Source organism: Pipistrellus hanaki (assembly GCF_964339955.1).
Source record: "Pipistrellus hanaki genome assembly, chromosome: 17".
Classification (NCBI taxonomy): Eukaryota; Metazoa; Chordata; class Mammalia; order Chiroptera; family Vespertilionidae; genus Pipistrellus; species Pipistrellus hanaki.
The window spans coordinates 46,058,140-46,082,160 of record NC_140519.1 but is presented as its reverse complement, the minus strand read 5'-3'; the positions used below and the strand labels follow the sequence as shown (position 1 = coordinate 46,082,160).

General features: G+C 39.1%; 1 protein-coding gene across 1 annotated transcript in view; it reads left to right on the top strand.

The window, feature by feature from the left end:
* CYRIB (CYFIP related Rac1 interactor B) overlaps positions 1-24,021 on the top strand; it is a 103,703-nt gene that overhangs the window by 65,358 nt on the left and 14,324 nt on the right. Inside the window, exons 4-6 of the mRNA XM_084864731.1 lie at positions 11,742-11,824; positions 18,856-18,977; positions 21,522-21,627. Coding sequence (XP_084720857.1) covers positions 11,752-11,824; positions 18,856-18,977; positions 21,522-21,627 — 301 coding nt within the window. The 5' untranslated portion in view covers positions 11,742-11,751. The remainder of the gene's footprint in view (positions 1-11,741; positions 11,825-18,855; positions 18,978-21,521; positions 21,628-24,021) is intronic.

The window sequence follows — 24,021 nt, the reverse complement described above, 5'->3', positions numbered from 1 at the left end:
CTCATGACCAGCTATGATATGAAAGGTCAAGGGGTCTGAACTGCATGACCAGCGATAAACTAGGGGAGGAAAGGTTACCCTGGGGGCAAGGTCCTTTTCTGCCCGGTTTTGCCTATTGATAGGCACTGAGACCTTTCCACACTGGTGACCTCCTGTACCTGGTCCATAGTCCTTGCTCTGCCATGTCCAATTGCCTACCACAGAAACACACACGCACAGTGTTTTTCAGTTACTTCTGCAGTAAGAGCTCTACAGCGATGATGTGCCAGCCTAAGTTAGGAAGGGCCCAGAGTGGTGTCACTAAATCTGAATGTGTTCACCACCTTGTAGCTGACTACCAATAAAGAGAATGGCAGATCTATTGAAATTTGGTTGATGGCAAAACAGCACTAATATTTGTTTTGAAGGGAACATTGTGGACATCCGGCTTTTGGGTGTTTTGGTCCTATCAGTGTGATCCGACCCTGATGCCATATTTTAAAGTTGTTCTCAAAAGCTGCACTGCCAAGGTCAGTGGATTAAGCCCTACTTTCAAAAAACGAACTTGCTGCTTTCACCCAAGTCGCCAAGTTTCTCTAGTCTTCAGTTTCTTCCTTTTACAAAGAATTGAGCTACATGTTTTCAAGTCACTTCATGAACCCTATATTCTGGGCTCGAATTTTGTATCCTTTCTCATTCCCTTCACTTCCTTCCTCATAACTTCAGACATGTAGTGAAAATATTCACAGTAAAGTGAATTGAACTTTGGTTTAAATATTTGGGTTGAAACTGTGTGTGGAACTTTCAAAGCTATAGATATTAGATAACATTTAGTTCAGAAAACTTTGTGATATATGCATTCTGTATTTATTTTAATGGCTTGAAAAATCCATTAAAAATTAATAAACTCCTCTATAGGAAAATGGAATACCTCCTATTTTTTTTTGTTTTGTTAATCTTAGTTTTTTTGTTGGAGGCGATTGGTAGTAAATTGGCTCTTAGACAGTGCTGTTTAGTGAAAGGTATCCGCCTGTCTTTTGAAAATAGTCATGGAGTATGCTTTTTAAATTTACACAGGGAATCTGTCTCCACAGTCCAACTGAAGTAAAATAGTATTTTTAAAAATGATACAATGAAAACATCCAGTTATAATTACTATCTTTTCTGCAATATCAAAATGTAATGACCTCTGTTAGAGTCTTTTAAACATAATACCAGATACTGATTTATAAATGTAGTTATTCAAGTACATATCTAAAAAATTATATGATTACTAAGAAGAGAAAATTTATTTTGCTTTTGTGATCTGTTTGATTATGATGAACCTGGAGGAGGTATATTTAAGGGAATGATTTTAATTGCAGTTCAGGAACAAGGGAAACGTGTGGCAGTGACTGTATCACAGGGGTCCTCAAACTTTTTAAAGTGGGGGCCAGATCACGGTCCCTCAGAGAGCTGGAGGGCTCTATATGAACTACTAATTCCTACTGTAACGGCTGCGCTCACTGCCCAAAAAACTTGGCGGGCCGGATCAGACTCCTCTGCGGGCCGCATGTGGCCCGCGGGCCGCAGTTTGAAGACCCCTGCTGTATCAGTTCCATCAGTGTGCCAGGCTCAAACAGAACCACCTGGTAGGGAAACCTTTAAGGACATTTCGTAGTACTGTCTGTCATCTTTTTCTAGTCATCTTTTTTTTTTTTTCTTTCTTAAAATCTCAATTTTATTTCTACTTTAGAAATTTCTTTTAGGAACAATTGAAATATTACAAAACTTTTTGGATGAGTTATGTGTACTTTCATTTATGACTAGGAAGCAGTATGGCAAAATGGTTAAGAGAATTGTTGGGACCCAGATTTGCTGGGGTGAATTTGAAGCCAGATGTTTAATCCTTCTTACCTTCAGGTTGCTCAGATGTAAAATGAGGACTGTAATGCTAATCAACCTCATAAAATGGTTGAGGATTTTACCAGGTAATCCTGTGTGTATACTATTTAGTATAGTATATGGCGCACAGTAAGACCTCACTCATTGACTTTTACTTTTGTTTAGTGCTTACAGCATCCGAGGCCCTCTGCCAGATGCTTTGGTTACAAAGATGAAATTATAGTCCAACTCCAGGAAAGCTGGTTCTGTGCCCTTAGTTCCTTTAGGCTGTTTAAGAAGGTCCGATGGCGAGTATTTCCTAAGTAACTCCTCCTAAACTTTATTCTCTTTCAGAAGCTAATCCTCACAATTACTAGACAGGAGACAGCTTGCTTGTAATTTTTTGCATGTTGAGTGGATGTATATAGCCTGATAGATGACTTTCTTTTGACCTCAGTTTAATATATAGTAAGATATTTCAAATATTTGATAGGTTCTCAGGTGGCACAGGTACTGTTTTGTTTGATTCTAGGAGGCCAGGGAGAACTGGTACCAAAGAGGAGAAATTAACAAGTGGGCGAATTTCAGCTTAATACAAGTTTTGTGTGGTTCTTGAGGGCAAGATGTATGTTGATTAATTGTGCATCACTTTATTATTGGCTGGCTTCTAAAAATTGGCTGAAGTCTAAAATTTAAGTCAGTTGAAAGTAGAGCACTTAATGGTGGTTGTTTATAATAGAATCATATTTTTTTCAAGGGAAACCATAATAAATTCTTGTGAAGTGGGTGATGTTGAGTTTTGCTTGTTTTTTCTCTTTCTGACACTCACCGTTCTGTGCACTTCTAAATTACTTACCTTGGAACTTTGAACTAGCCCTTCTCATACCCTGTGTCTCTACCTGCTGGGAGATATAGCAGGAAGCAGTTCTTTGCTTTCTTGTTCTAAATTTGCAATTGAGGCAGTAATTTGCATTGGTGGTTTAATTTTTAATGGCTAGAGGCATGGAAGAGCACTAATACTAGTAATCTCTGAATCAGTCAAAGATGTTGCAACAGTCTGATGTAATACTATTTTATTATGGTTCTCTTCTGTGTAAGGGCTAGTTTACTATATTTATTGCACATGGCCAGGCATTCTAGTGAGTCTTTATTTAAAATAGCTTAAGTAAGATTTTTCACTTTAAAATACTAAATCTAAGTGTATCCACTAGATGTCAGCATTAGGAAAGACGCAGCTTAGCATGTGGCATCACAGCCAGCAGCTGGGAGAGGTGCAGTCTGACAAGTAAACTGACCTGTGTGAAGGCACGTATTTTGTGATACAGTCGGGACTAGAAGTCAAGACTCCCAATTTCCATTGCACCGTCCATTTAGGTCACATTTCTGTAAGGCAAGTAGCTTAACTCCATATAGCTACTAGACTAATTTAATATGTCGATCTTGACATGTGCTAGGGATTCATGGGAAGGTTTTAGTGCTACTGTGATGTTGTGCAGCTGAGGACCCAGTAATGCCCAATTCCTGCATCTCTTCTTGTCCATTTTGCCAAGGAAGGAGAACCAAAGGATCACTTTATTAATAGCCACACTAGCACCCGATGACAGTAGATCCTGTTGGTAAGATTAAAGTTCAGCTGATGTCTAGAATTTTCTGTGTCAGTCATATTTCAGCCAGGAAAGCAGATACCTTGGTAGGTGTTTACAATTGGGGATTTAACATATGGATTAGTTTATATGAGGGTTGGAAGCCTGAGCAAAAAGAGGAATCTGAGGTTCGAGCATGTGTTTTCACAGCACCTCTGACACCAAATGTGTGGGATAATCCCACACCCCTCCTCCCCTCCCCCTCAGCCAGTACCCCAGCTCTCAGGACACTAGCTAACTGTCCAGCAGTTCACTCTGACACTGACTTTGTGGCATTAGTGCTGACCTCACAGGTTCAGGGCTCAGTCCCACAACATTGCCATCCCCCCCAGATGCCAATCACAAGTCCTACACCTATGCACTTTGACCCGACAGTTGTGATTTGGGGGTTCCCATGATTCCTTCTTAGGTTCAGTAATCTGCTATAATGGCTCCCAGAGCTCACTTCACTTTCTAGTACCGGTTTGCTCTAAGGGATTTTTACAAAGGATGCAAATGCACAGCCAGCTGGAGAGGTCCATCCGGTGAGGTCTGGAAGCGTCCTGAGCGTAGGAGCGCTGTGCAGTTGGGTGTGCCACCCTCCTAGCATGCCGATGTGTTTACCAACCTGGACCATCTTCAACCCTGTCACTTAGGGGTTTAAAAAATATTTTTATGGAGGTTCCAGTGTGTGGGCAGGACTGATTATAAATCGTTGGCCATTTGTGTTCAGTCCCTCTCCCTTTCCCGGAGGTCAGGAGCTGGGGCTGAAAGCCGCTTCCCTCTAATCAGGCATTTCCCTTTCTGGTAAGGAGCCTCTATCTTGAAGCTCTTTAGGGGCCTGCCAGGAGTCACCTCATTAAAATGAGAACCTCCATCACCCAGGAAATTCCAGGGGATTAGGAGCTCTGTGTTAGGAGCTGGGATTAAAGACCAAATACACAGTTCTTTTTTAGTCACTTGAGGTAACTTAGATATTAATGGTAACCACAGGAAGCAAATACCACTTCTAAAGCCAGGGGAACAAAAGGGAGGAGGAGGAGGACTACCCCGTAAGTCTGGAAGCTCAGACCTCTGCAGGGGCTAGGCCTGCACTGCTGCTCCAGTTCACAGGAATCCAGAACCTGGAGCCCTGCCTGTCTTTTGCGACACAGGAAATGCTGATGGGATGTGAAAAACAGAGAGAGGGACCTTCTTTGTTCTCACCTGCCACTCTGCTTTTAGTCCCTCCCATTGATGGAACTTAATGAGGAGTCAGTGGCAAAGTCTAGGAACTACTCTTTACAGCACTTAGTCCCAACGTCACAGAGCAGATTTAGGATAGGCTTGGGGGTGAGAGGTAATAGGAAAGTAAGTGTCACAGTCCACCTCTGACTACTCAGCATTCACTTATGCATGTACAACAGTAAGGACATTTTCATGCTGCTTCTCAGAGATCTGGTTCCTGCATAGCTCCTGCCCGAATTGTCTAGGGGTACAGGTGGAGGAAAACCCAGGGAATATGGAGTCCCGAAGGGGATGTCACTCCTGCTTACCTTATCACATTCAGTGGAACCATGAGTGGGGAGAGAGTGGAAGTCCTGGGGGCTCAGATTCTACTCAAGCACGCTTACACACAAGTCAGAAAACAAGAGCAAGAGAAGAAGAGATCTTGGCTCTGCCACTTAATGAACAAATACTTGTTGCCTGCTGGTCACTGTGTTGGAACAAAAGGTACTGTTTAGCTACTCCTCTTGTGGAAAAGAAAGGGGAAAGAAGGAAGTGAAGTGGGTGTGGAAGAAGGCTAAGGTGTGATGTGCATTGGCGCTATAGTCACTAGAGACAACAGCATATTGTCGGGTAGCTACTGCAGATGCTTTACTAGTAGACTTGCTTGAGTGGTTACCTCCATTGTTCTGGTTCTCACCTCTTTGTGGCGTTAAACGTCTTACATGAAGTTAGTCCATTCAGTGCCTTCAGCTGCCATGTTCCCAATGTGAGTTGCACCTTTTCAGAAGCTCAGAAGGAAGTGTGATTATGCCTCTCCTTTGAGTAATTGTGTACTCAGCCGATCCTTCAGAAAAGTGGTGCCACTGCATCCCACTATGCACAGTTAATTCAGTAGGTTTTTATTGAACATTTACTCTGTACTCTGTGGAAGATTCACTCTGTGTGCTTGTATCAGAGGTGCACTAAAGAAACATTGGGCCAGTCAAGTCAATATTCAGCCAAAACCAAGGCCAAAGTCGTCATAGAATAAGCTTTTCAGATACATTAATAAATATGGGAATTTATCAAAATTTAATGACTACAGTGTTAATTTTAATAGTCAGATTTTGAAGGTTGGACATATTAAACATTTTTTGTTTTTACACTCCTGTTTATAGTCACGCTGCTGTTCATATACAATATTAAATCCATCTTTGCTTTCAGAAGGTGATGTTGCAGTTTCGTAGAAGTAGTTCTACAGTAAGGCTTTGTGCCATATTTGGGGAAGGAGACTATTTTCAGAAGCAGATGTGCTGATGTGAGATTATTGGAATCATTTGAATTTTTTGGAGGTGTCTACTGTTTCAGCTTGTACCTGCTGCTCTATGCAATCACCTGAGATCTAGAAATGTGGAATTGGAGTTAGGTAAGTGGCTTTCCGGACAGCAAAACTGTGTGAGTTCCCACCTGCCTTTCAACTTTGCATTCACCTCCTTGCATTATTTGCTGTGTAGTGGGTTGATCAGAAAGAACTTTCTAGCATGTGCCATGTGATATTTCTGTAATTGCTCAATTTGGCTATTTCTTCAGGTTTCAGCAGATGAATTACATTCTCTGAAAGAACCATTGCCTATTAGTATTATTTTTTGTGTTGGCATTGTTATTATCTTCGGGGTACAATATTAATACTTCTTTAAATGTTGAAGCAGAGTTTTAACCTGTAATAGCTGCTTATATGACAAAGCAATTCCAACATATCTGGTAGTTTGGAAGAAGAATTATGAAAGTGATTCACTATATTTTTGCTTATGCAAAATATATTATATTACATTGTGTTATAGTTTCTGAACATACAACATAAGGGCAGATTTTCCTAACAACCAACATTTTAAAAATTATTAATAGTTGTACACAGAGCTTATGGCCTTTACAGAAAGGGAGAGAGAGGCAGAGAGAGGCTGTCTTCATCTCTTTGATTGGGAAGGCAGTGAGCTCTTTTTTAAATTCTAAGGCCTTTTTAAGAAAAGTCGTAAGTTTTCAGTTGTCAGTATCTTTCCTCTCCCCTCCTCGGAACACTCCTATAACTTTACCAAGTTTTGTTTCTTGGTGGGTTTCTAATTACGCAGTTACTGAGCAAACATTTGTGGCTACCTCCAACATCCCAGGCATCGTTCTAGGACTAGACAAATCAAAGGCCTGCCTTCTTCGGGCTTCCGGCAGCGGAGGGCAGGTGCCCAGAGGAGTGACTGTGTGAGCGTGTGTGGTGCCCGTGCATTTGGGAAGGTGACGGTGACGGGAGAGGGGAAGGGACAGATGGCTTGGTCAGGGAAGCCTTCCACACGTGGCCTGGAGGAGCAGTGTGCTGGGCGAGCTCAGTAGCTTGTCATTGATGTCTGTGGACAAAGCATTTCAAACCAGGAGTGGTTGTTTCTTTTTCTTTTATTGGTAAAAACTGTAATGTGAGGATAGAGGCTGAATTGTTGGAGGTTTGAGGAGATTTTAAAAAAGCCTGAGGAATGGTCACCTGGAAGAGGGGAGAGGAGCTTGACGGGAGTGTGGAGCAGATTGCTGGGCAAAATAGGACGCTCACTGAAAGTAGAGATTCCTAATGGGAGGGCCCTTTTGCCCCAGGGGATGTTTGGCAGTACCTGGTATTGGAAATGTCACTAGTGGGCACACTGGTGCTGGGGAGGTGACCAGGTATCTGGTGGGTAGAATCCTGTTCTGCTAAACAGCTTACAATGCGCTGGACAGACCGCACAGAAAAGAACTGTGTGGTTCAAAGGTTTATAGTTCCAAATTTAAGAAATCCTGATTTAGAATGAAGCTAGTCAATGTTGAGTTTTGCTTCCTCCTCATCCCCCACTTTATATTAAGTTTATAAACTGAACTGTAGAAAACTGACGCCGAAGGAGTGATTCAGATGGTGCCGTGGTGCTGAGAGAGGAATAGGGGGATGTGGCAGGAGGTAATGGGGGGGGAGGTGGGGCGCCACTGCCATTGATAGGTGGCCAGAGAAGCCTCTCTGAAGAGGGCACTGAGCGGAGGCCTGAGGAAGGATGGAGCAGCCTGCCGTGGGACTAGCCTCCCGGCAGAGGAGACAGCATTGGAAAGCCCTGGAGTTTAAAGGGGAAAGAAAGCAACCACATCTGGTGGGAACTTTCTAGAGAGAGAGGGAACTAGTTGTGTTTCCTTTGGCTTCTGTTTTAATTACGAAAGCTTCAAGTGCTTTGTGGGGAATGGTCTGCCGTAGTTAGTAAGCGCCTCTGTGAGCTCAGCTAGCCACAGGCCGCCGGCCAGGAAGAGCGAGTTCCTTTCCAGATACTACATCACCAGCTCTGAAACCAGCGTGCTGCGAATTCTACCAGAAACGGCACCGACACGGGAAGTGAACTACATTTGGTGTCTGTGTATTACATTTCTCCTTAGCCTACTCACTGAATATCTACAATATTTAGTCTGAATTCAAGGATTACAATAAAAATAACCTGAAAGAAAATTCTTTAGCTTTTCCTCCTAAATGCTGATTGTAAGACTTCTAAATATATTTATCACTTACTTTGAAATAGTGCTTCTATAAATCAGTAGCATTTGGGACCAAGTTGTATATAATCTTTTATATATATTGTTATCCTTTGTAGCAGATTTATGTATTCATCTGAAGTATAGAAGTCTTATTAGTCAGAACTCTTTTTAGATGCAAATGACCAAAGCCCAGTTCAGCTAAAAGGTAAAGGGGAAGTTGGTTGAAAGAAATGAGGGTATCTTAAAACCTGAGGAAAATCTAGCAGCTAAACAGGGAAACGGCAGCTGGAACCTGGGAACTAATGGGATCACAAACCAGGGACTTGAGGACACCTTTCTGGGGCCTCTGCAGGGGCCTCAGCTGCACTACATCCGCTGGCGGCATTCTTGTGTGACTGCCCGGCTGCTGGGGGTGGGGGGTGGGCAGGAAACCAGGCTGCCACTCCCTCGGCAGCCGCATTCCGCAGGCTCTGCTGTTCCAGCAGATCCTCTGGCTCTGCCTGGGCCATACCACAGCAGCAAGGAGATGCCAGGCGTCCTGTACCCACCTGTCAGTGTCTGAAGCCGCTGCGGTGATGTTTATTATTGTGCACATTGTACGGCTGAAGCGTGGAGAAGTCAGGAATCCTGACTCAAGTCCCAGAGCTGGGAAGTGGCAGAGTTACGGTTTGAATCCAGGCAGTCTTACAATGGACCAGAACCAACAATCGCCACCATATCGTATTCATTGCAATCAGCCACACCGAGGGGATGGAAGGTTTTGTTTTGTTTTTGGCTGAGGAGTAAAACAATGCAAGATTAGGATGTGGTTTTACTTTTTTTGTTTTGTTTTCCTTATAAAAAAAAGATATGACCGCTGATAACATAATGAACTGTTTTCAGATCTTTGGGGCCGCTGTTGTACTATGTTGGGGGTTCCAACCAGGGGCATTTGGCAATCTCTGGAGTTATACTCTGTTGTCCCAACCTGTGCGGTGAGTTACTACTGGCCTCTAGTGTCTACAGGCCCAGGATGCTGCTGCTAAGGATCCTACAGACAGGCCCCAGTTTTAATAGTGCTGAGATTGTAAAACTGTACTAGGTACACTGGGCCAGTTCAAACTTAGAGTCTGTTAGGGTCGCCAAAGGAGGTATGCATGAGGCCAAAAGTGGTCAATAAATATGAATTTACGAGATTATCTGGAAACAGATGGGCTGAACTCCAAGTAACACCAGCAGCTTGGTACCAGGGAGTGAGAGATTTTAAAGGACTCCAGTTGGGCTTTTTCGGAGGGGAATTCTCTGGGCAGTCTGGGTCCTGGGCGAGTCCGGAGGGGAAAGAGAATGGTCTCGGCGAATGGGATGTGGTCTAAGGAAGGGGAATGTTCATTGTGACGTGGGCCACAGGTCAGTGTCCCAGGGGAGAGGGTGTCATTCCATTGTTTGATCAGACCTAACAGTCTGTTTGGATTGAAGAGGTAAGAAATGCTAAATTTTTGAGTACTTGTGGAGAGTGGACATATCAGACCAAGTCTGAAGCAGGCGAGGGGGTTAGGGTCACATTTGGCTAGGATGCCTCGAAAGAAGGACTAAATGGTGAAGGGGAGGTAGGAATGTGGAGCAGACGGACTTGGCTAGTTTCAGTGTTTTCCTGAGGATCACCTGTGGCATACAAGTAAAAAGGTAAGGAAACTAACATCTCCCTCCCCCCTCGCTCCAGCAACTGTCGATGGTCTCATAGGAGTAGGCCGGTGGTCGGCAAACTCATTAGTCAACAGAGCCAAATATCGACAGTACAATGATTGAAATTTCTTTTGAGAGCCAACAACCGACTTCTGCTCATGGGCCACGAAGTTTCAATCGCATTGTACGTGTGCGCTTGCACGTGGTATTTTGTGGAAGAGCCACACTCAAGGGGCCAAAGAGCTGCATGTGGCTCGCGAGCTGCAGTTTGCCGACCACTGGACTAGAGTAATCCATTAATTGTGTATTTGGTCTCATTTCTTGCTAGTGAGAGAGTTTGTATATTTGGAAACAGAAATTCCATATATATTTGAAAGCTTTTAAAAATTAAATCTGTGAAATAGTCCATTTCTAAATGGTTCTTAAAACTTATTGAATAAATTTAGTAGCCAACTTGAAGTAATTGTTTGGATGTGATTGATGATTTTGGAACAGTATTTATATTTTTCTTACTGTAAAAGTTTGGCATTATTAAATTTTTTATCAGGTATAAGAGAAGATTAAACAGTTTCCTCTTAGTGTTTACCTCAGCTAATTCATTTGTGTAAAACATTGTACAAAATCTTTTTAGTAATTTCTGTGTCATAGGGATTTTGATATAAAAAATAAGACTGATCCCTACCTCCCATTGGGAGAAGATTGTTTTGAAAGAAAGGAGACCCTTCGTTATTTACTGTATTTGTGAATAAATTAGATTGTCCTTAAAATTTTCTAAGAAATGTATATGTCAGTCCAACAAATAACTGTTATACATAAACTGTTATTTCTCTTTGTGGGGAGAAAGTTAGGGACTTAGGCCATTGTCTGGGGAGTAGGTGGAGGAAGAGGTACCAGCACAGGTGGCCAGAAGTACTGACTCTTTTCAAACTCTTGTATGGGGATAATAATAAGTTACTCTTTCATTGATTAAAAAATACTGTTGCTTTTATGTTTTGTTTCATTTATGTTTGCCAGCAGTTCCATATTTGGAGAAAAAGTATTGAGATTGGGGTGGGGGAATATCTGTGCCCTGTAGTCTGACTTCCCAATAGTTACTGCCCCTTCCAGGTTTGAATCTGACTTCCTGATGGTCCTGACATCGCCCTCCACATCCATCCACACTGAGTCATGGCAAATTCTTGCGCAGGATTTACGCCGATACCTTATTTTTACTGTTTTTCCTCTGCAAACTTGTGTTATGGTAATTGCTGGATCCTTAGTACTGGTTTGCTATGTTAACTTTTGAGTTATATACATTGTATGGTTGTATCTAGTTAATATTGTTGAATAACCAGTCTGAGTAAATAATAAAATGTTTGATTAATCTTCGGAGTATAGAAAATGTAAGAAATGTTGTTTTATGTGTGGTAAAAATTTTTATGTAGGTTATTGATAATTGTCTTTAGTCTTGAATGGTTAAGTATGGTTTGAATACTGTCTTCCTTGTATTCCCAAAGGATATGATCTACAGAAGGAAATTACCCATTATTTAAAAATATAGTTTCAGTATTTACTTACCTGACAAATCTATTCTGATGTTCATTTAAACTGAGAATATATGCTTCAAACATTATAAAGAAGTAACCTAATATGGATTAATCAAATGTAAATATTTCAAGTTATATGTAAAAATCTGATCTTTTTCCAGCCTTGGTGTATGTAACTTTTTTTGATCTGTGGAAAAGAGGACAAGAGCTATAAACTCAGAGCCACCTGTGCTTTTGTTGTGCCACATTTTCTGTGCCAGGAGCACATAGACCTGCACCTATTGGTAATTCCGAGCAAGCCAGCCTTTGCCGAATCCCAGGCCTCTGCTTAAACTTTTTTACTGGAACTAAATGATGTTGCCATTTTTATTTTTAGGTTTGCTGGCATGGGTAATCTCATTAAGGTGCTAACCAGGGACATAGACCACAATGCAGCACATTTTTTCTTGGACTTTGAAAGTAAGTCTCTTTAGCCCTTCACAGCTGGTGCATAATGGTAAAGGTGAAAGGTGAATGATCCTCACACCACAGTGAAGGCCAGCCAGAACATTTGTTAATAAAGGATGGGGAATCAAAATTTGCATGATTTTTTCCCTTAATCATAGGCAAACATCACCATCATACGTATAATTCTTTAGTTTTTCATTTGCTAAAATCATGGTGGGTCTGTAGCCAGTGCTGTCCTTTCATTAGTCCATGAAGCAAGGAGCCTTATGATGAACATTCTGCTAGTATGCCGTGGTGACATGTGGTGACCTGCTCACGATCCTGCCATCGGCGGCGGCTACCGTCGAAGTGTGCTGCACGTCAGAATCAGGACTTAAATAACTGCCACCGCTACAAACCCAAATTTGGATAGAAATAGCCCTTTATTGCATGGCATACAGGAAGTAAGTTTAACATTCTAATCTCTTAAGATGAAATGCAGAGGTGAGCTGTGGCCAAAACTCTTGATATTTGGCTTTGAAACAAATTGTTGTTTCGGCGCAATTTTAAACAAGATTACACGTGAGTAATTCTTGATCAGAAATTTCTTTTCCAGAATACAGGCACTATTGGAATACTTACAGAATTTTTCATTATAAGGCCACTGATGAGACTTGTCTTGGGAGAATTTTGCGAAGAATTAGAGCAGCAGTTGTGCCATTGCGTACAGGAAGCCACATTTCACCTCTAGGTCCGCCACATCAGCCGTTGCCAGCCCGGTGTGCTGTCGCCCGAGCCCAGGCTCGGTAACCTGAAGGACGAATTCATGGCCTAATGAACATTTTCCCTTTTGCTGTTGAAACAAAAAATCCATTTCCAATGTTCTTTTTTATAAAGGGATATTTTCTCTTTTCTCATTCTTGTCTTGACAGGTACCTTAACATGGGGAATCTTCTTAAAGTTTTGACATGCACAGACCTTGAGCAGGGGCCAAATTTTTTCCTTGATTTTGAAAGTGAGAAGATGATTTTATATCTTTTTCTCTTTGCCTGCAGTAGACTGCGTTTGTCTTGCACTAAATGAATGTTTCCACTTTGCCATCTGTTTAACTGCTTTGCATGACTGAGCTATGAATTAATTGTTTGAGTCAAATTTCTGGTGCCTTCTAGAACTGCAAATCCTTTTTTTTATAGACTAAATTGTAAAATGCTTTTATTTGAATTTTTACAAGAGGTATCTCTTTAGTTGAGCATTTTTTACACTTTGAGATCTCAAATGAAAATATTTAAGATTCTTATATGAAAAAATTTCAGCGGAAATTTGTTAATAGAAGCAATTTTTGAGGGGAATTATTGCATTTGAGAAAAATTAAATATTAACTCTATACCTATTGAAGTATTTTAATACAAATCGGTTCTTGAAGGCCATTCAAAGCTTATTTGGGCATAATATTAAAAGGTAAGTGTGAACCTTAATTATTTAATCTTTGTCTATAATTAATTTGAAAAGTTAAGAAACTCATTATATGTACTTATTTCAGGAGTTAATTTTTTTTTTCTAACTCTAAATATAAAGAAAATAATGGGTTCACAGACCTTTAAGTAATTTGCCTTCTGTTTGTTTTATGTTGCATGACCTATTGTAATATGGTCTAAGGGTGGCAGGTAAGTGTCATTGACCCCATGCATGTTGAAAAGCTTTTGCATTTTTGGCTGTCTGTCTGTATTGCTTAAGCTTGTCTGGTTGTCAAATCAAGAACAATGATATTTAATTGGTGTATTAGTGTGAATGTTGCTATTTTAACTGATCATTAGAAAATTGTTAGGAAAGGGTGAAGAGAGCGCCTTAGATTGTAAATCGTGCGATCTCTTGCATTACCACTAAGGTTAAAACATTTGAACAGATATTTAAGTACTTAAACCTTATGACCTTTTCTGGCTTTAAAAACAAACAAATCCCTGAAAATAAATCCCCAGAGAGTCACTGCATTTTTCATCATCAACTTCTATTTAGTTTATGTGATATTATGCAATTCATTCTACTTTATGAATAATTTAAATATTTTTCTTGAAACCAGGACAGTGTCTATGCACACATTAATTTATTGTTCTACATCTTATGGAATAACTTATGGTCTCTGATATTTTTCTAATTTCATTACATTCCTATCAATGTTCTGTTAATAGTTTGGTAGTGTGTGCAGGCTAGCGAAGAGTAGTAATGCTAATATCAGGACCATAAAAAATTGTGGGTTTTTAGGGAACCATGTAGTTAAATAAATATTGGTTTTCTTGACCCTTCTCAACAATTTAACAAGACTGTTTTAACTGCATGTTTAGCATGAATTTTTATCAGCTTGGGGATGTTGAGCAGATTGCTGACTTAAAGGTTATTCTTTCAGATGAGGCAACTTACATTAAAGCTGTATTTTAGTTTATTTGCATCTATTTCAAACTTGGTCTTGTATATTTTTCTGCTATTCTGTCTCCCTCTTACTCTGTCTCCAATTCCTTACATTTGCAGAATCTTGGCTCTGACACAGTCAAGATCTTGTTCAAGACTTGGCACTTGATCTTTTTATAAACCGAGCTTTAGGTTGTGGTCCAGTGAGAAGCATGAGTTTACTGTAGTGCTTAAAATATTATATTATTTGGCCGCCTTGGTTTCCTAATCTGGAGTAGGTTTGGATCGTTATCCTTAAATTTAAATATAATAGTTAATTTAGTGCCAGGAAAAGGTCGGAATTGCTAACGACAACAATTAACTTCTTACGGGCAGCTATAAGTTAAAGAATGATATTGTTGCCTATATCAGCCAATGTAGAACTCTTGATTTGACACTTACTGGTATACTGTAAGTGAAATTTAGTGAAAACATTCTGCATCCTAGGCCAGAGTTTGCCTGTTATTTCTTATTTAGATTTTTAAAGTATGTTTTCTTTTGATTCTTAATCAGTTTTATCTTTTATTCGTCTTTTTTTTTTTTTTTTTTTTTGAAAACAAATAAAACTTTTCTGGTGAAAGCTTACCTTATGATTTGGCTACTAGAGTGACCTTAGCCCATGAGATGGGTCAAAATGGTCAACATTTAATGTGCCAGTTCCTTATGATTACAGAGAATAAAGCAACATTCTTTTATTGAATAAAATATCAAGTTCTACATTGTTTATTTCTAGATGAACAGTAATATTTAGGTTACTATTGTAATTTAGGTTTATTTTAGACATGATTTAATGGAGTCCTGAGGGTACAAAATAAAGACTCTGTCTTAACTTTAGCATGTGCACACAACGTGCTATTTTTCACTTCAGTTCAGCATCCATTTATGCCAAGCCTCCCGCCTGCCCACAAGTAGGTGCCAGGGACGCAAAGATACAGCTCTTGCCTTTGGAGAGTTCTCAGTCTAGTGGGATAGATAGAAATGCAGATTAATAATAAGCTTTGTGTAGTTTACATCCCAGGTGTAGCTCAGGAAGGGACTGGCTTTACCTTGCAGGGAGTGGACGTTCTGATGGTGACGTTTGAATTGGTTTGTGGAGGTGCAGTAGAACGTTTCAGGCAAATTTAGTGAAGGACATTGGAGAAGTATGTACAAAGTTACCCTGTTTTCAGTTAGACCACAGTAGGAGTGTAAAAATCGGTGAATTTTTATAAATGAGAAATAGAACCTTACTTCCTATGATTCTTTATTTTAGTGCCTTTCCATTTAATCATATATTTCTTCTAATTCTGTGTCTTTTGTGTTACCTGTGTCGTCGCCCCCCCCAACACACACACACACACACACACACACACACACACACACACACATCTTTTACAACTATTGGTACCCACTTTTTTAGGCTAACTTTATTTTCCATTTTCCCTTTTGTATATTTTCTATTGTTTTTGCTCTGTACTTTGAAATATTTTTAGTCTTATGGTCTGTCCTTATATTTTTTTCCTCTAAAATGATACAGGTTTTTATTTGTTCAAAAAGATGAAACTGCATAATGGTGTCCTTTAACTCATGCTGGAGGCATATTTATATCTACCACCTCGGTACCTTCTCATTCATGCAACAATTTTATTAGAAAATCTGCTCGGTACTGAGTTTGCATGCCATTCAGTGGCATGTACTGTATATTGAGCCCTGCCTTGATGAAATTTATGGGGTTAGAGAATAAATATTTATTGAGCGAATGTATGAATGGATGCCAGATTAAAGCATCCTTTATCACAGTTATAATTTTCATGTGATTTCCTTTTTATCTTCCTTCTTTTGTAGCTGATCTTTGCCTCTTTTTGTACCATAACAACTTTAGTTTTTAAAAAATCTTTATTGTTGAGAATATTACAGATTTCCCCTTCCCCCATGCCCAACTTCAATTTTAACACTTACTTTCAGCGACTCTTTTTAGGAAAGTGGGGTGAAACTATTACAATATTGAATTTTACCTCCAAACAGTCTGAGCAACTGAAACATGCTGTAATTGCCCTTGAGCAGCTTTTAAAGAAGCCTGATGAGTTAGCACTGCGCCTACTCCAGTAGTAGATGCATCCTTTTGCAATCAAACGACTATCCCTTTGTTAGCTGGCTAAGTGGCAGGCTTTTCCTTCAACTAATACAGTTTTTATTCTTTGCTCTGAAAAATCAAAGTGACAAGTCTTGGGTGCATTATATGATACCATTTTTTTTTTTAAACAAATGCTTTCTTTTACATAGTCTTTCCCCCTCCCTAGTTTCTCACCTTTTGCATGACTTGCTGTCGGTAAAGTAGTGCTTACCTGTCTGCTATTTTCTGTTTGTCTTCATTTCTACAGCAGTCTTCAGCAGCTTTCAAAATTCCAATGTGACTCCTGTGGCAGCTAAAGCTGCTCAGTCAGTGTGGTGCTGGGGCTGTCCCCCCCCCTCAGGGGAGACAGAAGCCTTTGCCTTTGTTTTTAAGTTTCTTGTTCCTTATTAAATCTTTAATAATCAGTAATCACTCCCAGGTCTATTCAAATCTACTTTATAATGTTTCTTTGTCTGTAAGTCTCAGTGTCACATTTTTCTCTTAACAACTAGTCACCACACCAAAAATGCATAGTAATTGCAAACTTTATAAATACCTCTTGGTTTATAACAGTCAAAATATTGTCCTTTGTCATGAATTCCCTCTTCATGAATTTAAACTATGTGTCTCCTATTGATGTTATGTCTGTAGTTTCACAGCCCACGTGAAAAAGTATAAAATTGCTGTTTTTGCATGTAAAGAGTATTTTCTCTGCTGCGCCTAGTGTAAGTATAAGAGTTACGAGATGTACTTTTTAAAAGTGTGTGTCTAAACCATGACTTTGGAGAACAAGGTCTGGCTAAATGTGAGAGGATATTACTGCTAAATGACAGGCTGATTTTAAAGTCATTTAACAAAAATATCATTATTCACTCCTCGTAAAACATGTATAACTTTGGACACAGTCTTTTTTTAATTGGCTCCTCTTATGTAATTATTTTGTCATAGAATTTTCATTCAAAAAGTGCATGATTTCTGAAAAGAAATTTTAAAATAAGGGAACAGATGTGAGAACACAAATCCCTAAGTTGGCTTTGCATGTAAATGTTACTGTGTTATGTTTTTGTAGTACTGTCCTTGAAATTAAAATTTGGTACTGTAATTGTTGATTTTAAAAATATGTGGTATGTGTTTGACTAGTTGGCAGGTTTAATAAGTGGGATTGAACTATGACTTGTCCCAAGCACAAAATAAAGTTACAGTATTTAGGCATCTGGATTCCTAGTTTCATGTGTCAACTTAGTTTCCTTAAATTTTCTAAGGAAAGGAATAGATATAGATTATTGTGTATTTGTGGGGTGGTGGTGTGGATACAGAAACTCTTTAGCACTAGTTTAATATAACAAAGAGATCAGAAATGTTCTTAATTCATATCATAAATTAGGTAAGCAAAACAGATCAGACATGTTCTTAATTCAAATGATAAATTTGGTCTCCCTTCCCTACCCTCATAAGAGAACATTTTAGTAGGGAGAAATTCTGCCAGCATAATTCCTCTAAAACATTATGGTAATTATAATGTGTATCATTTTAAATGCTTTATGCTGTCTCTGTAGAAGCATGGCCTAGTTGAAAAGATAAAGAAAAATTCAGTTTCCTCACAGAGTGCCCTATTTCCTCCACAAGCAATGTATTAGATGGAAAAGATTTATCCTTAGGAAAAAATGACCGCATCATTAAAAACAGAATTTCTAGCAGGGAGAAAGCTAGATTTAGTCACATTAACATATGTTCTGTGGCTAACACTTCAGGTGGTGGAAATACCCATATGTTTGTGTTCCTTGTCATGCTTTTTGTAACTGTAATTCTTCATTTTTTCCTCATCCTCAAGGACTGAGGAGCTCAGTTTTTACTTTAGCATTTCAAAAGCTCAGTGATAATATTGCAGCTAATAATATTCAGCGGCCCAGTGATTCTGGAGCAGTTTCATACTTTGAACTCTTCTGCGCTGGAATCTTGACCTTGTATTCATCAACAGAGAAGTTCATTTGGTATAGAATTTAAAGTGGTCCCTAGAAAAGGGCACATCTAGAAAGGATTCTTTTAAAAGTCTTTATATCAATATTCAGTCATTAAATTAACTTTATTGGAGAATAAAGTCATTTCATTCTTAAACATATTGATAGATTAGCAAGATATATTAGGCCTTTCATTTCTCTAGCATTAAAATAGATCATTACTCATGAATTTACAGTCATTACTGATAGTGACGACTGTAATGAAAAGCCAGTTATTTGTGCCATCACAATTTAAATTCGAATGATAATTCTCAAGTTCACTAATAAACCAACTCATTATTTGTATCTACAATAAATAATGTTTGGTGTTCCCTTGCTGCTTTGTGATATTTACAAACTTGAGGCTAGTTGTTCAAGTATAGAACTATGGAAAAATTATCAATGTTTTCCAAGAAGTGCAGAGTTTAACATTGAATAAATGTTAGTCATCTTTAGAAATTTGGATTTAGAGTTATATGTGTACTAAAAAATTCATGTGACTGTGAATTTTCTTGTGCTTTCCTGCTGTTTAGATGCCCAGCCTACAGAGTCCGAGAAGGAAATTTATAATCAGGTGAATGTAGTGTTAAAAGATGCAGAAGGCATCTTGGAGGACTTGCAGTCATACAGAGGAGCTGGCCATGAAATACGAGAGGTAAAGCATGCCATTTTCCAGTCAACTGGAATGCACTGTGTCCCTCCCTCTTTTTAATCTCTGACGTTTTCTATACTTTAGAACTGATTGCATGGTAAAAATTATATTTAAAGAAAGATCACTTGCATTATTTCAAAAGTGGTTACAAAATATAAGGGTAAAAGGAAAACAATGTTCTATAAAAATGTATGTATTTTATGTATATTAAAGAAAATTGGTTGTTATTGGTTGCTCTCACACCTGAAATTTACTGTCTCCATGGGGGGCCTATTGGTACTTTTATGGAGGGGAGGAGTGAACACACTTTTTCATCTAAACATCCTTGGGAAATGCTGAAATCTTCCTGTGATCTGACTCCCAGCTCTGTCTGACTTTTTCCTCAGAGCAAATGTTCGGTGTGGTCTCCCTCAGCCTTTTCCCGAACCTCTGACCTGGTCCACGTTTCTTCCTATTCATCTCATTCTCCATTTCTTCTGTTTTTCAGGAGAAGCTTAGTCTCTCTCCTTCTTACCAAGACTATGTTCTCTAACATTCTTCTTCGTTTTCCTCTGGAATTTCAATTCATCTCTTAATTCCATCTGTTCTTTCCTCTTTTACTGACTTTCTCCTTAGCATAAACACATACTCAGCAGTCCCGTTCTACCCAAAGAAACCTCCTGGCCTCTTTTTCTCATCTAAGGTAGAGTCTGTCAAATAAACAAGGCTTATTCTTTAGGATAAACCGCTAGAGATGGAGATAATGTTTTGATATATGTGTTGACAGTTTCGGTATTTTTGGAAATGAGAGTGAGAATACCTGCTCCATGACACCCTAACATTGACACTACCAAGCACCCTTGTGCACGTTGGGCTGTGATTGGTGCTGTACTAAAATGTTCTGAGCAGCAGTAACACTGGTGTGAAAGGAGAAGGAACCAGCATCATAAGGAGGACCATGACCTGTGGTCATGGCAGGGCAGCCTTGCCTTCAGTTCTGAACCCATCACGGCCAGGAAAGAGTTAACTGTGCTCGCTTGTGACAGTGTGTGGCATTTGCTGAAGCATTTGATTGTATGAGAATGAGCAGATATTCGAAATATCATTCTTAGATTCTTCAAAAAAAGTTGGCTAGGCTTCTCAAGAGAAGAAAGCAAATTTAAAGTTTTTATCTATTTGCTCATTTCCTGAGTAATAAATAAAATAAACAAGTTTCTACTTGTTATAAAACATTACTGAGACTGGGCTTGAAGCTAAAAGGATTTTTCATATACAGCAGGATAATATTACAGTTCCTTTGAAATATTCATATTAATATGAAATAAAGATTGTCAGATAATTTTAACATTAAAATATTTCTATATTGTCACATAAATGGGATTTACTTTGGACTCCTATAATGTTTAAGCATCATTTAAATATTTTTTATGTTAAACAATCAAGAACATTTACATATAGTGGCAAGCTTATAAAGCAAATTGCTTAAATAATATATAGCCCATTTAGTTCGTAGCTAATTTATTCAGAGCTTCTTCTAAATTTACCTGGTTTCAATTTTTGTTTACATTCCTGTTTTTTGGTTTTGTGTAGACAGAGTTAGAGTGCTAGCACCTTGGGAAAATGTAAACATCAGTACCTCCTGATCATGTTTATGAGTAGCCCCCACGCTCCTCTGGGGGTGTAAGTTTCAGCTTTCCGATGGTGTGTTTGGCTTGTTGGAAGATGTCAGAGAAAGCAAACCAGGTTGTTGAGAAAGACATTAAGTTTCATAAAGGGTTAATAAAGCATCTATAAGCAAAATAAAGATACAAATAAGAAAATACATTTCTTTGGGAAGAACCCTCTAAATTAATAGGAAATTGCTTAGTGGTTTGAAAGACGGGCATAGAGAAAGGCATATGCACGTCATATTAGGATCTTTAGATTGTGGTCTATTTCCTCTCCTTTCAGATTTGAAACTAGTTTTTATCTTCTTATTCGGGAAAACCCGAGAAAACTTGGGTTCCGGAATAATACTTTAGTTATAGGAAGTAAGTGTGCCAGTTTCTGAATCCCATCTTTCAGGTTGATTTGGGTTCTTAATTTGGTAAGTCTCTAAACTACTTTGGACCCTGGAATTTGAATTATTCAAAGTTTCATACCCTGTTCCACAGTTGGCATCTTATTTCATTGATTGCCTAACTTTCTGGTTTCTTTTTATTCTGCTAAAAATGTTTTTTGAAAGAGTACTGCTAAGAAAGCCTGTCTGTGATGCAAAACAATATAAATGGTTTCTTTTTGTGGCTCTAAAAGGTATCAAGGCGTAATATATTTAACCAGCATGCATTGTGTCATCCTATTCCATTATATCCATGCCCATTGCAAGGATAACTAAAAGTGTGTATGATAGGGTTAAGTATCCAGGGAGTTGGGAAGGCCCTCTCTCAGCAATCCTGTGTCCATTGTTCTGTATTTTATAGATTGTACCAGGGTTTCCAATATTTGTTAAGACATATATTTTAATGTAAAAAGAATGCTCCTGGACTTTTAGAACTCTTAACTTTTTTTCCCCCCCTTTCGATTTTGAAGGCCATCCAGCATCCAGCGGATGAGAAGTTACAAGAGAAGGCATGGGGTGCGGTTGTCCCACTAGTAGGCAAATTAAAGAAATTTTATGAATTTTCTCAGAGGTTAGGTAAGTTGAAAATTTTGTAATTATAACTTCCCTAGTGAAAAATGCATTTATTGGTGCCACCAGAAGTAATTTAGAGTATTTTATGTTCAGATTGCTATATTAATGTGCTATATATGTGAAGCAAGTTCGTTAGACTGTGGATATTATAGCATAAACCTAAGTCTTTATTTAGACTGTTGTCCTCGACACATTAGCACTTCCATAAGGCAAGCTATGCTTTCATTGCAGTCTAAAGGGTCCTAACGAGAGAAACCACTTGGTAGAAGTCCTCTCCAGCAAACCCTCTCTCCCACATGCAGGAGCTAATCCGTAGGCCCTGCAATAGTTAGATTTTGATGTTCTTAAAATCATTGCTGATTAGGATCAGTTAGTTCATGGATCTAAAACTACAGGTTGAGAACTAGGGAGCCAATAGGAAAAGCCACTGTGAGACCCAAACTGTGCCTTCACTACAACCAGTAAACAGTTGGGATTCCCTTCCTTGGAGAAGTGGTCAAAGTAAGATCTAGACATCGAGCTGCTGGTTAATTTGAAAGCTGTACATTGGAAGGGCTTTCTGTGTGACATTGTGGACATACTGGAGGAGCAGGTTAGGTATATCTGAAATTTGAAAAATGTAAATAGAAGTTTTTGACACGTTTTATATAGTTTTGAATCTCATAAAGATGTTATATGTTTTAAGTGAATTTGGTAAGAAACCATGCAGTAAGGTAAGAGTCAACCTGGGGGCTCATGCACTAAGTTTAGGCCTGAGATGTGATTTCTTGGGGCCCTAGTTTTAAAAAAATTCCTCATTAGATGCCAGGTTTAAAACTTGCTAATTGTTTGTGTTTTGGTGTTAAGTCTTCAGTTATTTGATGAAATCAGTAGTTTAAGTGCCAGTTGGTCAGTTCATCTGCATGTCAGTTGCCCGGAGCTAAGTGACAAGCATCTCTGTTTATTACTTAGAGCATCTGCTTTCTAGTTTAGTAGGTTCCCAAGGCTTCCTGGTTTTTATATCTTGCTTTTTGTATTCTTTTATGTTAGGTATTTGGCCATTTGTGTTTGCAACTTTTCCTTTAAAGTTTAAGTTCTTTTTAAAAAAAAACACTTTTTTTTTTAAAAAATAAGAGAATTGCTATTTTTCTTAGATACAGTATGCACTGTTAAGTGTGAAGACAAATATTGGTTGAGATAGAAGTATTTGGTAAATTATCCTTTTCTAACTAAAGATAAGAATTGTAATTTATTTTCCTAAGCACTGCAGTTAGCTTTTTTATGCTATTTGCCTTTCAGTCAAATATCTCTATCGTCTGTAGCTTGGTAGCTTCAGATCACTGGCCTTGACCTTGTAATCATGGTGGTCAGGACTCCTTCATATTTAGAGAGTTTTCTGTGCCTCTGGTTTCTGGCTGCACTTATAGTTGAATTGCTTTAGATGGTGCTGTCGTCTTACTAAGGCTCACTCTAGTCTCAGCATTTACCAACGAAGAAAGGACAATTATAAAATCGGCCAAACCAGTCATTTTATCATACCAGGAATTGAATGGGGCTCCTGGTATGGGTTCCATCATGGGTGCTATGTTCCATTTCAGCAGAGGCATGTGGTAACACAGGTAATAACTAGCAAAGAGCATCAGTGTCCATGCTGTCACCTGGAAGCCTTGAGTCTTCATCATGGTACTCTGGGGCCTCGGTAAAGTCAGGAGCATTGTATGCATTTAAGACCTGATGGCTTACTCCTCATGTCTTGTCCAGTAACCTGACTAGCAATGCTTCCAGTTTTTGCTTACAGGATGCATATCTTTGCTTGCATGTGATAGGAACTCAGTGCTTGTTGAATGAGTGATGCATTAATGAACATACACATCTGCTATATCAAATGTGTGTTGGGTATTTAGGAGAAGAAATAAATGGATTTTAGGCTTTGGTGGCATAATGGCCTATGTTTGAATTCTGGTTTGTTAGCTGTGTGGTCTTGGCCACATCTTGGTTTAAATTCTCTGAACTTTAGTATCCTGTCTGGTCCTCCAGTCTGTTGCGTCTTCTGCTTTATGTCCACTAAACCTCTCTAGTCTCTTCTCTTCCTGCCTCACTGTTGAGCCAGAGATGAGGATAAACACCACAGACAGCACACAGAGAACCACACCAGCATCAAATGAGCATGGTCCTTCAGAATCCTGCAATCTCAAGGAGAGGGTGGCTTGGCCTGCGCACTGCAGATAACCACAGGGTGCATTCCAGAAGAGGGACCTCGATTCTTTGCGGCTTATTTATGGAGGGACAGGAAAGGGGTCACTGAATAATCTGGAAGATGCTTAGCTTTGTCCATAACCCTTACTCTTGCTGGCCTGGGAAACACCCTGTCCTTGGTTGTTGGTCTCAGGCCTTCCTGGTTGAGACATAATATGAGGG